This window comes from Podarcis muralis, chromosome 4 (assembly GCF_964188315.1).
Source record: "Podarcis muralis chromosome 4, rPodMur119.hap1.1, whole genome shotgun sequence".
Lineage (NCBI taxonomy): Eukaryota > Metazoa > Chordata > Lepidosauria > Squamata > Lacertidae > Podarcis > Podarcis muralis.
Genome location: NC_135658.1, coordinates 65925727 through 65941624, shown reverse-complemented (window position 1 = coordinate 65941624; position 15898 = coordinate 65925727). Strand labels below are relative to the sequence as shown.

Sequence of the window (15898 nt, the reverse complement as noted above, 5' to 3'; positions counted from 1 at the left end):
TAAGCTTTGCTGGTCCAACGTTTGCTCATTACTCCTTAAAAATAAAGCTGCTGATATAACAGCATTTCTATCACCTCTGTATTTTTATGCTGCAGACATTTAAAAGTACATTTGTGTGCATGTGTTTATTCCTTTATAGAGTTCTGCTTTCTATTGAAAGATACAAGCATCCATGGTTTCAAACTATGTAAAAGAATCAAAGAATTTGAAAACTTACTAGCCAATTTTCAGTATATTCAGAGTTGCCTCATATTACTAAATGTTACAGCATTTGGTCTAAATAATGAGGAGGGGTGTGTGGGTATATTTTATTTGTGTATGCTTGAATATATATTCCTGCCTTCTGGTGGCTAACCTCTTTTTCCCCTCTTTTTTAAAATGGTGGTCTAGGAGCCTATGGAGTTGTTCTTAAGTGCAGGCACAAGGTAAGAAAAATACTTTTAAGCTGTGTAATTCAAGTTCCCATGATGAAATTGTATAGATGAAATTTAGAGTAAATTGCTACCATATGCAGAGCTGATTTGGCATCCCTTCTTCCCTCCCTTCTTCCCTCTCTTCCTAGTTTGAGGCAACCCATTGTCTACTGTTTTGTCTGAACCAAACTAATATTTGATTCTGGTTTGCAGAGCAAGCACAAATCATAAACTAGGGCTTGTCTCAGTAGAGGGAAGGGTTTTGCTGTGAGGTAAAGGCAGAAGGGAGTTCCTTTAAGACTTGTTTATATTTGTGTGAAGGTATCCCTTCCTTCAGGGACTTGCTGGGCAAAACACTCTTCCACTCTTTCCCCACATGCTGTCCAAGCCCTTGCACAGAGGACTCATTGCTAAGGGGACTCATTGATTGAATCCCACCTGTTGTTTTGATTTGTGTTGGACCAAATCCTATGTCCTCCAGAGGATTTTACAGTAAGCTCCTTGTGGTAGCTAAGTTTCAGAGAACATTAGGGAAAAGGAGGAACTATGTTTTTAAAAAAGAAAGCTGTGTTTTATAAAGTTTCTGATTCATGATAAGGAAACATTGTTTCTTTAAAAAAGTAAGAAGTTCCACTTTGTTATGCAAGTCATCACTACTCCTTAAAGGAGCATTTTCTTTTAATTGTGCGCAAGCTATGTGTATAATTCTGAACCTTGTGTTCATTTTTTTGGTTGCCTTCTTTCAAAAGTATGGGTGAAATAGCCATGTATACCTAACCTCATAATATTGGGGGGGGGGGATAGAAACATAAGCCTTTTGATGTTCAATCACAATCTCACTGTTTGTAGTCTGATTTGCACAGACAAATTTTTCATGTCTTCCACCAGTTTAGCATTTAAGTTACTCAGCAGAAGACTGCTGAGTTGCCTGCAGTTCCATGAAAAATGACATCTCTGATTTAAAAAACTGCTCAAACCAGTCAGGCTCAAAAGCCACCACATATCTTATGTTAAACAAGATGAAAAGACCTAGTCCAAAAGCTAGCTCCTGTGAAGTTACTGAGAACATAAAATAATCGCATGCAGTGAATGTATTGAAGAGCACTGATTCTCAACATTTATATCCAGATCCTCAGCTTATTTATTTTGGATTTAAACTGGTTTTAAATCCCAATGTAATATTTTCTAAGCAAGTGTGCCTAGGATTGCAGCATTAAGGTGTGTGAAATTGTTTCCGCAAACACAACTGGTGTTGCATGTAATACCGGAGGTGCTGCTTTCAGTAAATGTAGTTATGTATACGTGAATGAAGCTTTAATCTGAAGTTCTGAGAACAATATGAAATACTGTGATTAGCACATATCTGCATCTAATCAACACTAGTGTTTACTCTAGCACTTTGTTCTTTCATATGAAAGAACCGTACCCATTTTCTGCTTCTGAATGAAGGTAATATAAAAGAGTACAAATACTGGAAAGATAAAATGTTAAGTTTCCAATAAAATAGGCCAAGAAAGATTTGAAAAGCAAATCACTAACAATATGAAAGCTAGGGATAAAACAGTATTGAAATACATGACAGATGAAAATATGACCAGATAGCCACTAAAGACTGTAAGAAGACAAAGATATAAATTAATCTGTCATAGAAAATGGGATAATTGTTCAGAAATGTAGTGCATTCATTTGTAGTTTAATTATTTATTTTTAACTTAAATTATTTTGCTGACTTCACTGTGCTGAGACAGCCCATCAAAACTTTTTGAGGCGTTTATATTGAAATTATTGTGTAATAGAAATGGCAAAAGATGAAGATTTAGAAATAATTTAAAACTAAATAGAAAGCCACTCAACCAAGTGTTGTAATTAAATGTAAAACAGAACAGTAGACACGAAGAAAAATTATTTCTGCACACTGTGCATAATCTTTTTACACCTTTGTTGTGTTATTCCCTCACTTCAATTGTGCTCCCCTTTTTTCTAAACTAGAAAGTTTAGAACCTTTCATTACAGGGGACTTTTTGGCCCAAGGAGCCTTTTGGGTGTCCTGTTCTGCACCTATTTGAGCTCTACAATATCTTGAAGTCAAATCATTACTCTTTGAAGTCAAATATGAGTATGTTGGGCTTAAGATCCTGGAATGTTTTGACTAACTAGCCTCAGTCAACAGCAGGATGCCTGGATTTTGAGCTAATGGAAGTTTACACGCAATCTTCAGAGGCAGCCCTATGTTCAGTACATTAGAGTGGTCAATCCTCGGTATTGCCAAAGCTTGGATAACTGAGACCAGGCTCTCTGCCTAATGTGAGACCATAACTTGTTCAGTGTCTAAAATGATTGAAGGTGCTCCTTGCCACAGAGACATGTGGCCTCTCTTGGCAGTATTGAGTCCAGCATCGGTCTCCCAAACTACAAATGCAATCCTTTACAGAGAGTGCAACCCCATTCAGAACAGGTTGAACACCATCTGTCAGAATAAAGAAACCACCAGCCCATTTTATCATGAATGAGCTGCAGTTTATTGGCCTTCATCCAGCCTCCTTCTGATTCCAGGCACCAATTCAGCACTTCCATTGCCTCGTTTGAATGTGAGGGAACTGGGTGTTGGCACTGCCCTTTTAAATTTTATCCCTGTGAGATTTTGTGTGATTGGTAGTGAATAAATTGTAAGGTGGTTGGAAGAAGATAAGAATATTCACTGGGTGTGTTTGGTGTGGGTTGGTTTTTTTAGTAGGGGAAGAGAAGTGTGTATGTGACAATTTTACTTTTTATTGAGTCCAATTGAGAATGTTTTATTTAATATGATGAAGAAACTGAAAAATATCTCAAGGATGTTATCTGGTCACTTTGCTAGACAGGGATTGTTGTGTTCTTGGCCTTCTGTTTTATAGAAGACATAATCTTTTTCTCCCAAGTTGCTTGATAAAACCTGCGTTTTGACTCTGGGAAAGACTTTGCATTGAAGTGCTTCTTGAGATGCTCAAGGACATTTGGAGCTGGCTTGTATATAGTGCTAAGTGTGCAAGCTAGAATGAGCTGTAGTGAAGGCTTGAACTCATGAGCTCCCTTCTCCTCCAGAAGAAGAATTTGCGCCACGTTTAATTTCAGATTCCATAAATCTTGACTGCTTTCGTATGAATTGAATATTTGTGGCTTAAAACAGGTTCACAATCCATCGTTTGCAGTGGGCTTGTTTTAGTTGTAAGAGTTTGAACCATGGTCACAGAAGCATAGAATTGTAGAGTTGGAAGGGACGCCAAGTCCAACTCCCTGCAGTGCAGGTATGCAGCCATTCTACTGTGCATTATTGGTGTAAACTGAAAGTAGGCTAGGCAGAAATCTTTTGTCCTGCAATACAGGTGCTGAGGTGGATTTGGACTCTCACAGAGCACTATGCCATGAGACATGTATAACTGATACCTTCTTGCTTTAATCAATTTAAACTCATATAATCAATCTTAATTGCAGTCTTTTCGCAATCTGTGTTCATGTTATGCCAGACCAAAGATACACTGGCAGAGTGGCCAGTGTCCCCTGTGTCTGGAAGTGGGGAAACTCACAACCAGAAAATGGCCTATATACCCCTGGGATCTATGGAAAAGAATGCAGCTGCCCACTGATCATAGTACACTGATCACAGCCACACAATACAGACAGAATGCAAGATAACATATAAGGCCCACTGCCACAGTTAGCAGTTACCCCTGTACAGTGGTACCTCTGGATGCAAACGGGATCCATTCCAGAGCCCCGTTCGCATCCAACAGCGAACGCAACCCGCGTCCGCATGCATGCACATGCATGGGTTGCGATTCAGTGCTTCCGCACATGCGCGTGATGTCATTTTGAGCATCTGCGCGAGCGGCGAAACCTGGAAATCTGTTACTTCCGGGTAGCCACGGAGCGCAACCCGAAAATATTCATCCCGAAGCTACTTCACCCCAAGGTATGACTGTATTGCTAGCGTCTACCTTGAATACCCTTTATGCTACTCACAGCCACTGTTTTTGAGTAGAATAAGAGAGGGCTTACATAGCTCTCTAGGCAAGAGCCCTGGAGAGGTGCTTTCACAGCCCTCTGAACAGGGGGTCAAGACCTACTGAAGGGGAAAAAAGATTTTTATCAAGCATCCATTGGGAGGGGGCCAGAATATACAGAACTCTTTCAGGAAGGGAGTCTGAGGAACCCAAGGCAAATAGTGGCAACAAGAGGCATAATTAACAATTGCTGGAATGCTACCTGGCAGGGCTGGCCTATCAGTCAAAATGAAGGAGGTGGCCTGCTAGGTGGCATTCCTACAGACCTAGACACCCAGGCACACCTAGGTCAATTAGTACTGTTGCATAAAATAATAGTCTGCCTCCCCCATGGGACAACCAGCCCTTTTGGCCCACCCCCTCTCTTGGCAACCCACATAACCAGCCCAGCCCTTCTCCACCAGGCTGGCTCATATACCCTGGCAGCAGTACCCACCTATTTGTGCACTCTGAGAGGACTGCCCCCTACTTTTTATGTTGAGATTCATAGAGACACCATTGACCCTTTGCTGAAGAGGCTCGCCAATCTTTCAGACAAGTCTAAACTTAATTCTCTCCTCTTAGGCAAAGATCATAAGATGACCTGGCTGGTAGCCAGATTCTGTGCCCAGATTTGTAGGCACAGATCATCCTCTAGAATAAAATAGCTTACTAGGGAAATGCTGAAGTTGCCCTTTGGGGCGCCTCAGGGTCAATTTTTTATGGTAGCCCAAATCTCAGTTGTACGGGTGTATGTATATATCTCAGTTTTAACTCATGAGCTATTGCTGCAATCTGTTCCGACTGTATATTTTATCTTTATGAACGCTGTTTTTTATTGTGTTATGTTATGTGAGCTGGTCTTTGACAGTAATAAATTATCTAGAGGACTGCCCCCTCTCCTCACAGTACAGGGTGCTTGATTGAACATGGAGAAGAGGGACTACTACTTCTGAGCTCATCATGGTTCATGTTCAGTCCACCCACTCAGAATCCTATCCCGAGGCCAGGTGAAGCTAAATCATACTAGAGAGGGTGTGGGGGAAGAACCCATGTGTACCAGTGCCTGCTGACAGAGAAACAATACATGGGATGTTCAAAGCCTTTATTGGGTTAGAATCAGTATATTATGAATAGGAAATAACATTATCTGGAGCGTTGCCAACTGGTCATCTCAGCAGTGGTCATCTCCTGTTCCTTGGACAAGGGCTCTATAGACAGTAGAGTAGCAGGTGCAGTGTCTCTTACTACACTATTTCTTAAATGATATGTCTGTTCAGGGTGTGGCCCTTAAGAGCTGCAATTTCTTGGCTTTTTGGAAGCTGGGTGAATAGGGAAGCCTTTTAAAACACAGCTTGTTAAACAAAAAACTTTTTTGTTAAATGATTCTTATATGCCACCATCTTCAACCTGGATAAACACAGGGAAGTTATGTGTGGGATGGGCCTGTCTTACACTTGAAGGATCACAAGATTAGCACCAGAAGTGACCAAAAGGCCAGAGTATATGAATTCTGGTGTCGGGGGGGGGGGGGCTGCCTAGCCAAAACAGGATTATTAAAAGTCAAGAGCTTGCTTACTAATTTACAATCTTCCATAGCTTACATCTTCACCAAGTGTAGAACTTGTCTTCCTGAAACTAATTAACATTTATGGCAAATATGGAATACTGCCATGATTATGTAAAGAGTAATTCACAAGCAGTGCCATCTGTAGATTGTTATGACTTTCTGGCTAGCTTCTGATAAAGTAACTTCTTGTGCAGTTCTTGTATTTCAGCTTTTGCAGGGAGTAGTTAGTTATTGGAACAGCATCAATAATATATATTGTTAATTGTTTGGTTTTTACTCTATATGCTTTTGATTCTTTAGTAAGAAATCACCTTAATTCTCAGTGTTGCTACTGTGCAACCTGTTTAGCATGAATAGAAGCTCACAGCTTTTATACCATAGTCTGTGCAATTTGAAGAGAAGACTCACTATTCAGAACTAGGTAATTAATATGGTAGAAAGTGGCAAAGTGATTCTGTTCAGTGTTAATATTAGTTGGATCATTTCTTTCTAATGTTCTGGTAGAAAGGGACGTGGAGCCACTTTTGGCCAGAGAGCTGGATCCTGTTGTGGTCAGCCTTCTACAAGCCAAAACTGACATCAGATCACCTGACATTATACAATGGTGGATCTGACTATGGCTTTGAGTCTTGTATTTGGCACCCACTTGAAACAGTGGAAGCCTTTTGTTTGCAAAGGAACAAACAGGAGCATACTCTAGGGTTCTGGATTGGTTTTTTTATAGCCATAGCTTTGCCTGTCCCTGATTGTGGCTGGGGGAGACAGCCTGGTGGGCCACAATAGGCCGACCTGGTGACTTCAATTTGGCTCAAGCACCAGAGGTTTCCTTACTTGTATTCTAGAAGAACCACACATACGTAAAATAGCCTCCCAAAGTGGCATCCTGCTTTATCCAAAGGATCTAGGATGGTATTTTGTTTTAGATAAGTAATCCCAATTGAATAAGCTTCAAATGCTTGTGATGCTTATCTCATATTATGAACCTTTATTTAATTCTCAAAAGATTGATTTAATGCCAGGTTTCAGTATAAGAATAGTAATATATTCAGTGTGTCCATATATTGCTTTGCACCTGGTGATTAAAAGTATTTTTTCCTTCTAATTTAATTTTTAATTTACTTTGTTTCTTTGAAAGTATGTTTACTATTGTTTTAATTTCTGTGCCACATCTCCAAGGCTCATGGTGGCTTACCAAAGAAAACAAAAACAAAAACCCAAACACCCTCCCATAACAACAGCAACCACCCATGGCATGGGTGTAAGTAGAGTTTTGGTGACATTAAAAGGCTTTCACACCTTCCTCCTCCTCCTGCAGCCCTGAAAGAGCTGGAGAGCCCTCATGTCATAACATGATATGGTGTGATGGCTGCAGTGAGAGGAGGACTTGGTAAAAAGTCCGGAAGGAGTTCCTCCCCTTGCACTAGCTGAAAGGTGTTCCTGTATGCAACAGGCCCTTTGGATTCGAGCAAATATAAAACCTCATAAAAAATAACATAATGTCTATTTAGTTGATCCAGAAAGACTAGCCAGCCAGCTCAGATGCCAAGTGAAAAAGCTGATCTTTACATTCTTCACTAAAAATCCAGTACGTTGGAAGAACTGCAGACCTCTGAGCGAGAATTTTTCTTGTAACCTTGGGGACAGCTATAAAAGCCCTGCTTTTAACTACAACATTTCTAGGCCTTCACAGATTTGGAACACAAAGTAGCACTAGATACTAACTGAAAGTAAGCGTTTATTGCAGAACCTTGATGTTTATTGGATGGTGGGATATTTGTGTGGTTTGACAAAGAGCTGATTTTGCTGCCTTTTTTATTTATAGGAAACACATGAAATTGTGGCCATTAAGAAGTTCAAAGACAGTGAAGGTATTTTTTTCCACTTGTATATATCAATGCATTGGTGATGAAATTCAGCAGGCTTTGTGTCTTAAGATAAAAATCTGCCCCATTATATAATGCTTATTTTAGTGTTGTTTGTGTTAAGCATTGACTATTTCCGAGACTCACAATAGCTACTTAAAAGCTAACTCTTTTGTGTGGCAAAGGGGACCTAAGGAGATTTGTTCCAAAGCTTCTGCTGAGACAATGCTAGATGTTTAATGTTAAACCTGTATGCTTTCCACATTATGAACAGATTTTAACTTTTATTTTTGGTACTTATGGCTCCCTTTAATTTATTCCAAGTAGTTAAAATTATTTTCAGGGAGGAAGGTTAAACTTTTTATGTTGCAGTCAATAATAATAATAATAATAATAATAATAATAATTTATTTATTTATACCCCCCATCTTTCTGTATGTCATGTAGATCTTCAAACTTACTAAGAATGATTTAACTGATGCAATTAGATCTTATAATTTTGAGAAACTTGCTTTCATATCCAATATAGAAATAAACTCTTATCTTATTAATCTTCAGTTCTTGAATTTTTAACTAGAGAACATGGGACTCTTGATTTTGATAGGGCCGTTGATATGCTACTAGTTTATTTCATACAGATTCACAGTTTTTAACTGCTCTGTATCATCTCAAAAGGCCTTTTTCATTATCAGTTTGTCATAGATGCTGACATAGTCTACTGTCGATGTCACACACACTCCATCACAAACATAATTCAGGGGAAAGCAGCAGGCATATAATTGATCGTCCCAGATTCACAGAATCGTGAATTAAAGTTGTGACTAGCTTACTATGTTCCCGATTTCTTTGTGTAAATATTCGGGAGTGAAATTCTCTTTTATCCTATGTGAGATAAAATAATAATAATAATAATAATAATAATAATAATAATAATAATAATAAATTTATTTATTTATACATACATACATACCTGACCCATCTGGCTGGGTTTCCCCAGCCACTCTGGGCGGCTTCCAACAGAATATTAAAATACAATAATATATTAAACATTAAAAGCTTCCCTAAAGAGGTCTGCCTTCAGATGTCTTCTAAAAGTCTGGTGGTAGTTTTTCTCTTTGACACCTGGTGGGTGGGCATTCCACGGGGCAGGTGCCACTACTGAGAAGGCCCTCTGCCTGGTTTCCTGTAAGACTGGTGAAGTAAGGTACTTTTTTGCCTCCTCCAAGTGCAATGCCCAAAACTATGGAGACGTACCACCTGAGACCCACACGTGTATGAGAAAGAATTGCTTTTAAGATTAGGAAAACACATCAATTTGCTCATAAGAAGTGGATAAAGGCCTGTACTTAGTGTAGGCACTTATACATCACCAAAAAAAAGGATATGCACCAACAAAGAAGAGGACTTAAATGGCGATAGAATTTGCATGTGCAAATTTAGAAATAATCACTAGAATTCAAATTTCATTTAGATAAATCATTTAATTCCTATCCAGATCACCTGAAATAAAATTTTCGATTTGCAACCCACCCATATTTCCCTTTCAAATCAGACCTTTACAAACTACCCAAAATGATCCTGTTCCATAATTTTACTGTTAAATGGTCTACTTTCTTCAATTAGGCAGCTTTAAGAAACCATACTATTTTTGATAAATGGAAATTGAAACTTGGGCTGCCATCCTAAACACATTTAAAGCAATCTACACCTGACACCTTGGAGTTTCAGCCAGAGCTATGTTGGGATAAGTCTTTCACCCTGGCCCAGCGGGTGGAAGTTAAGGTGGTGTAAGCCCCCCAGAGGGGTGTTCTGAGGCTGTGGAAGGGTCGCCTTTTAGCTGGGTTCCCTGAACTAGTACCCTAGTGGAACTTAACCTGCAAAAAAGAGCAGTGTACATCAAATTCTTCCCAAATGGAGTTTGGAATGGGGGTAAATTAACCTGGGGTAAGTTGTGCCAGCTTACTGAAGCTAAAATTGCTCTGTTACTCAGGTTGCTGGTGTGTTGCTGTTCTCTCCTGCTGCAGTGGGTGAGAGGCAGGGTACATATTTGATGGATATTCATCAGGCAACACCCCTCCTTCCTTAACACATAAACTCGCCTGCTGACATTCCGCCTGTCAGGCAGTTGTTGAAAGTAGAACAGTAAGCAGTATTACTTGTTCTTACTCTCCACTTGAAAGCTCTCCTAGCTTTTCCTTTTCACTCAGACTGATTCTTCAGAGTCAGAAAAGCATAGGTTCTTCACAGCGAGTGTTTAGGGCAAAACAAAATGTGATGTTAATTGCATGATTGTGGTTTGTTGGCAGTAAACAAACCACAGGTAAGCCATTGGGAAAGGTTCGGATGACCGAAAAACTTCAACCTATTTCAGAGCATGTTTCCTTGGAAGTAGTTTCCTCTAAGTTGAGTTTCACCCATCACAAGCATGTTTAACAGTGTAGCTTAGGGCAAAATCCAGCAGTTACATATAATGATAGACTTCTAAATCACAGAGCATACTTGGGAGGGAGTGTTCTAGCAGAGAATGGTTGTTTAGCCCTTCATGCTGTCTGCTTTCCCATCCAAAAAAAGTCCTCCTTGCAACTAATTTTTATTTTATTAAATTAATTATTAATTATTAGTTTAAATAAACTAATTATTTTAGTAAATTTGTATACTGCCCTTCATGAAGATCTCAGGGTGGGTGGCAACATAAAAATACAAAATGGGAACACAAAATACATAATAAAACAAAACAAAGCAATAACCCTCTCCCCAACACATTTGGAAGGATATAGAGTTTTAATTAGCCAAAGGTCTGGTTAAAGAGGAATATTGTCTTCTGGTGTCTAAAAATGTATGATGGACCTACATGGGGTTTGTTCCATCTTGCCTGCCATTCCTGTTCCTCTAGTTTCAAACCCAGTTCTTGCTCCCACATTATTTTAAGACCTTTTGTACCATTCCCTTCTGATTTCAATAAACCACGGTACAGTATTGAAATTAAACTCTTAGTATTACCACTAGAGTGCTTCACAAAACCTTCAGACTCTGAAAGTTTATGTGTTGCCACGTCTCTAATACCTTTTGAATGGAAAAGGGAGAGCTCTACCTCCACAGTAGACTTGGCACTTGTATCTTTCTAGTTTTTCTTTAGTTTATCCTCCGAGATGCGAACATTGTCTATGTAAAAATCATAATACATTTCCTTAGCCCTAGTATAATAATAGTTTTTAAGAATATGCTTTCATACTAACATTGATGGAGTATTTGTACTGTTATATGAATAGTGGATCGATAGTGGTAGACTTTCCTTGGTGTCAAAATTTTAATGAATCTCTTTCCATACAAGGAGGGTTTTTTGTTTTGTTTTTTAAAGTTAGTTTTACCAACTTTCCTTTTTAACTTTTAGAAAATGAAGAGGTCAAAGAAACTACTTTACGAGAACTTAAAATGCTCCGTACTTTGAAACAGGAAAACATAGTCGAGCTGAAAGAAGCTTTCAGAAGAAGAGGAAAACTGTATTTGGTGTTTGAATATGTAGAAAAAGTAAGTTTTTTTAAAAAAATATTTTTTTAAAATTTAGTTCGGGTGTTCCTAAACCTGAAACTAAAAAAAGAAGTTATTTTTATCCATCAAAAATTGTTATAGTTTTTATTCTTGCAGAAATAATATTATGAACAGCTCCTACTTGCTTGATTACATTATTCCACAAAAGTAGATCCATCTCTAGCCAGAAAATAGCAAAATCAGTTGGGACTAGGAGGATTTAAAGTTGGACATGTGGGCTTGCAGGAAATAACCAAATTATTAGTGCATTCTTGAACAATAAATGAAGATATTCCTTTCTGACCAAGTAATTCTTAAATTAAGCCACTATTCAAAAGTGGCAAAACTTCTTTTTCCCAATCCTAACTAGTAGCTACTTCTACATTCAGTTATTTTTCTAGGAAATGTTTGTTTCTTACCCTGTAGTTTCACCACCTATAGATAAGATGTGTTTTGCAAGAACAGCTAATATACAGTCTCCATGTGTACTCTGTATCCACGGGGCCTCTTTTAAAGGACTCACCCTGTATTTTTACTGTCTGTTGGAGACTGATCTTACCTATTTGACGTAACCAATGACAGACAATAGATATTAATTGACAGACACTTCCAGCATCTTGTAAGCCTTTTAGTAAGGAAAACTAGAAACCTCTGAGTAAAGTCTGGAGAACACAAGTTTGTAATATAAAATATAATTTGACTATATGGTGAATACCTAATAAATCCATATCCAAAATCCTTCATCCTAAATCCTTCATCAAAATCCTAACTAATTATTAATCATCTAGAGAGAAAGGGACCACTTTCTGTTTGACTTTATCCTGCGCTTATTCCTTTCAGAAGGAGCATGTAGTCCAAGGCTCACTCCTGATCACACCATGGGTCTAATCTTGGGGACCAAATAATAGTCCAGGGATGATTAATGTAATAGTACTTACTTCAAAGTAAGCATGCATGGGATCACAACTTTAACATGTGTATGGTTTTTACCGTTAACCAACATCCCAGAGCTGGTAACAAATTGTGATGTGGGATATGATTTATAAAGTTACTCCAAGCAGTTTACTAATTAAAAACAAGAGTAAAACCATGCACAGCAATTTGAAGCGAGTATAAACAAGAGGAGGAACTAAAAACCCATTATCTACACAATTGCTTTCAAAAACCTGTTTAAGCAGACATAACAATGGAACAAAATAAAACTCTGTACTCTCTATAGAAAGCTGTGCAAAAGCACTTACAGCCAGGCATAGGCAAACTCAGCCCTCCAGATGCTTTGGAACTACAACTCACATCATCCCTTGCTAACAGGACCAGTGGTCAGGGATGATGGGAGTTTTAGTCCTAAAACATCTGGAGGGCCGAGTTTGCCTATGCCTGACTTACAGCCATTGCTTCAACCTCACCATTGATTTTGTTCCTGGATGGTCAGCTAGTGATCAGAATTACTTTTGCACAGCTTGGGCTGGTGTGCCAGCAGCATACTTCAATGGGAAAAGTAGTTCTGGTCACTATATGTGTCTTGATTAGATTCTGACTGTTGCATTGTGATACACTTTATGTAAGGCCATCTCTGAAAATTGTAGCTGGTATAGAATACTAGTCTTTTCAGATCCAGGGCCTGTGTTTAACCCAAACATGCAATTGGGGACCCATATCTTAACCTTTGACCACATACTTGATTGGTGGTAATGTTCCTGTTGTGACCTACCTTGGATCAGGCGAAAACTCACTAGTGCTCCTGACCTATTAGTTGAAGGCCAAGAATTATGTTTTCGTGGCTTAGAAACAATTTACCAAAGTAAATAAGTGTACAGTGGTACCTCAGGTTACAAACACTTCGGGTTACAGACTCCGCTAACCCAGAAGTAGTACCTTGGGTTAAGAACTTTACCTCAGGATGAGAACGGAAATCGCGCCCCGGCAGTGGGAGACCCCATTAGCTAAAGTGGTACCTCAGGTTAAGAACGGTTTCAGGTTAAGAACAGACCTCCGGAATGAATTAAGTTCATAACCAGAGGTACCACTGTAATTCAAAGTATTAGGTTATTATTTGCTTCAAGTCCTGTATGACTTGGTACCAGTATATCTTAAGGATTGCCCTCTGCCCTATGAATCTGCTTGCCCATAATTTGCAGGTATCTTTCTTCATATCCTACCACTGTCAGATATGTTACCGGTGGTGGCATAGGACTTTTCGGTAGCAGCACCTAAGTAGTGGAAGCCCTCCATTTTGTAGGCAGGTCAACATTCTATTGTACAGTAAATTTTCTTTTGTTTGACCTTTTAGTTTTGTAATAATTCTGCTCCTCTGGGTTATTTTTGTGATTGTCTAATGCTGATTTTCTGCTGCTCTGGATTATTTATTCTTATACCTTATATTTTGTTTTATTTTTTAGATAATGGTTTTTATTATGCTTTATTATGTTTTAACGCATTTTCAGCTTTAGAGAAGTTTCCACTTTGTTCTGCCGTACTGTAAATTAGTCCATTTATACTATTTGTCTTTGTTTTAAGTTACTTGTAACACTATTGCAAGTATTATTGTTAGTTTTTGTGAAAGCAGAACCGATTTCTGTCTTCTTGTATCAGAACCAGAAGTCTTAACTAACTGCCATATTCTGGATTATTGTAAAAATTGAATGTGTGTGGACTTTTCTCCAAAATGAAGTTAGATTAACATATCTGTAATATTAATAAGTCATGATGTTGTTGCATAATTAGTTTTTAAAAACTTTGCAATTATGGTAGTAATCTAGATTAACTTTTTTTAGCCTCTAATATAATTATGCTTTAACTCATAGAATATGCTTGAATTGCTAGAAGAAATGCCAAATGGAGTTACACCTGAAAAAGTAAAAAGCTATATTTATCAACTAATAAAAGCAATTCATTGGTGTCATAAAAATGATATTGTTCATAGAGGTGAGTATATCAGAAATAAGAACACTTGTCAACAAACTTAGCTTTCCTCTAATGCATATTTTTGCCTCTCTTTACCTTGTGAACTGAGGTGTGTTTTTTTTAGGACCCACCTTATTTTCTGGGACTGTATCCCCACCCCCGTATGCCCCAAAATATGTAACAGCGAGTCTCCCAACCCTCTAGAGCAGATTTTGCCAGTGCATAAAGGACTGCAGGGAAGGGCGGGGGAGGAAGGTCTGTTGCAAAGTCTGTTGCATGAGCAGGCCAGCAGTATTTGATACAACCCCAAAAGTAGAATTTGTTAACATTTATTTTTCTGTATTTCAAATAGTGTGAAGAATAACTAATAAATCAATTAATAATGCAGAACAAGTGAAATGCTATGATGCTCATTTTTTTCCTACGCATTTAATATTTCAGATATCAAGCCAGAGAATCTCTTAATAAGCCACAATGATATTTTGAAATTGTGTGACTTTGGTAAGGATTTTCATTTTTTGAAGCACACTCTTATTTTAAAAGGGTGTCTTGTTTTTATGTTCTGTATATTATGACTTTTAATTTGTAATTTGAATTATGTTTGTCTTTGTTTTGCTTCATCTGAAAAACTTTTCTTTTTAACATGTTTTATAGGATAATTAGTTTCTACAATCAAAACAAAAATGTTTTCTCTTTTGCTAGTAATAGTCCAGTTCTTTGAATGGTTTGCCAGTTAGCATTTCAGTGCAAAAACAGATGCATATACACTCATACGCACACATGCATTCACCCCACAGTAAAAGTTGAGACATGAATGGCAGCAATTGTAGCTCCACCTGACTGGGACTCGACACCATTGAATTAAAGGAATTCTGAATAGACATAGGATTGTGGCCTAATTTTGTTGTGCTGATACAGGAGAATTACTTGAGGTGCCCTGAAATGCCTAAGTGTGTGAAGATACAAGGTGGAATTCAACATCCAGCTATGGCATTCTATCTAGTATTCAGAGACATAGTGTATATGATCTTGAAGGTAGTAGGTACCTTCTGTGACTAATAGCCATTGGCAGCTTTAGTCTCCGTGAATTGGTCTAATTATCTTTTAGAGCCATCTCCACCTCCTATGGAATTGAATTCCATAGTTAAACTACCCACTGTATAGAGAAGTACTTCCCTTTCTCTGTCCTGAAAATCCCACCATCCATTGGATGTTCCTGTATTTTTAGTACAATGGTACCTCGGGTTACAAACACTTCGGATTACAGACTCCGCTAACCTGGATGTAGTACCTCAGGTTAAGAACTTTGCCCCAGGATGAGAACAGAAATCGCGCGCCAACATTGCATCTGCAGCGGGAGGCCCCATTATCTAAAGTGGTACCTCAGGTTAAGAATGGTTTCAGGTTAAGAACGGACCTCCAGAACGAATTAAGTTCGTAACCAGAGGTACCACTGTATTATGAAAGAGAGAAAGAGAAACTGTTCTTTACCCACCACGCATGATCTTATATACCTCTACCATGCTCTCCTTAGTTGCCTTTTCCTAAAGTAAAAAACCCCAAATGTTGTAACTTTCCCTCACAGGAGAGTTGCCTCAGACACTA

At 38.4% G+C, this 15898-nt stretch overlaps 1 protein-coding gene across 3 annotated transcripts in view; it reads left to right on the top strand.

Moving 5' to 3' along the window:
* Window positions 1–15898, top strand: part of CDKL5 (cyclin dependent kinase like 5) — a 68063-nt gene that overhangs the window by 16753 nt on the left and 35412 nt on the right. For all 3 annotated transcript variants that reach the window (XM_077927471.1, XM_077927470.1, XM_028727579.2), the window contains exons 3-7: window positions 391–425; window positions 7822–7867; window positions 11253–11389; window positions 14194–14314; window positions 14735–14794. In XM_077927471.1, coding sequence (XP_077783597.1) covers window positions 391–425; window positions 7822–7867; window positions 11253–11389; window positions 14194–14314; window positions 14735–14794 — 399 coding nt within the window. The remainder of the gene's footprint in view (window positions 1–390; window positions 426–7821; window positions 7868–11252; window positions 11390–14193; window positions 14315–14734; window positions 14795–15898) is intronic.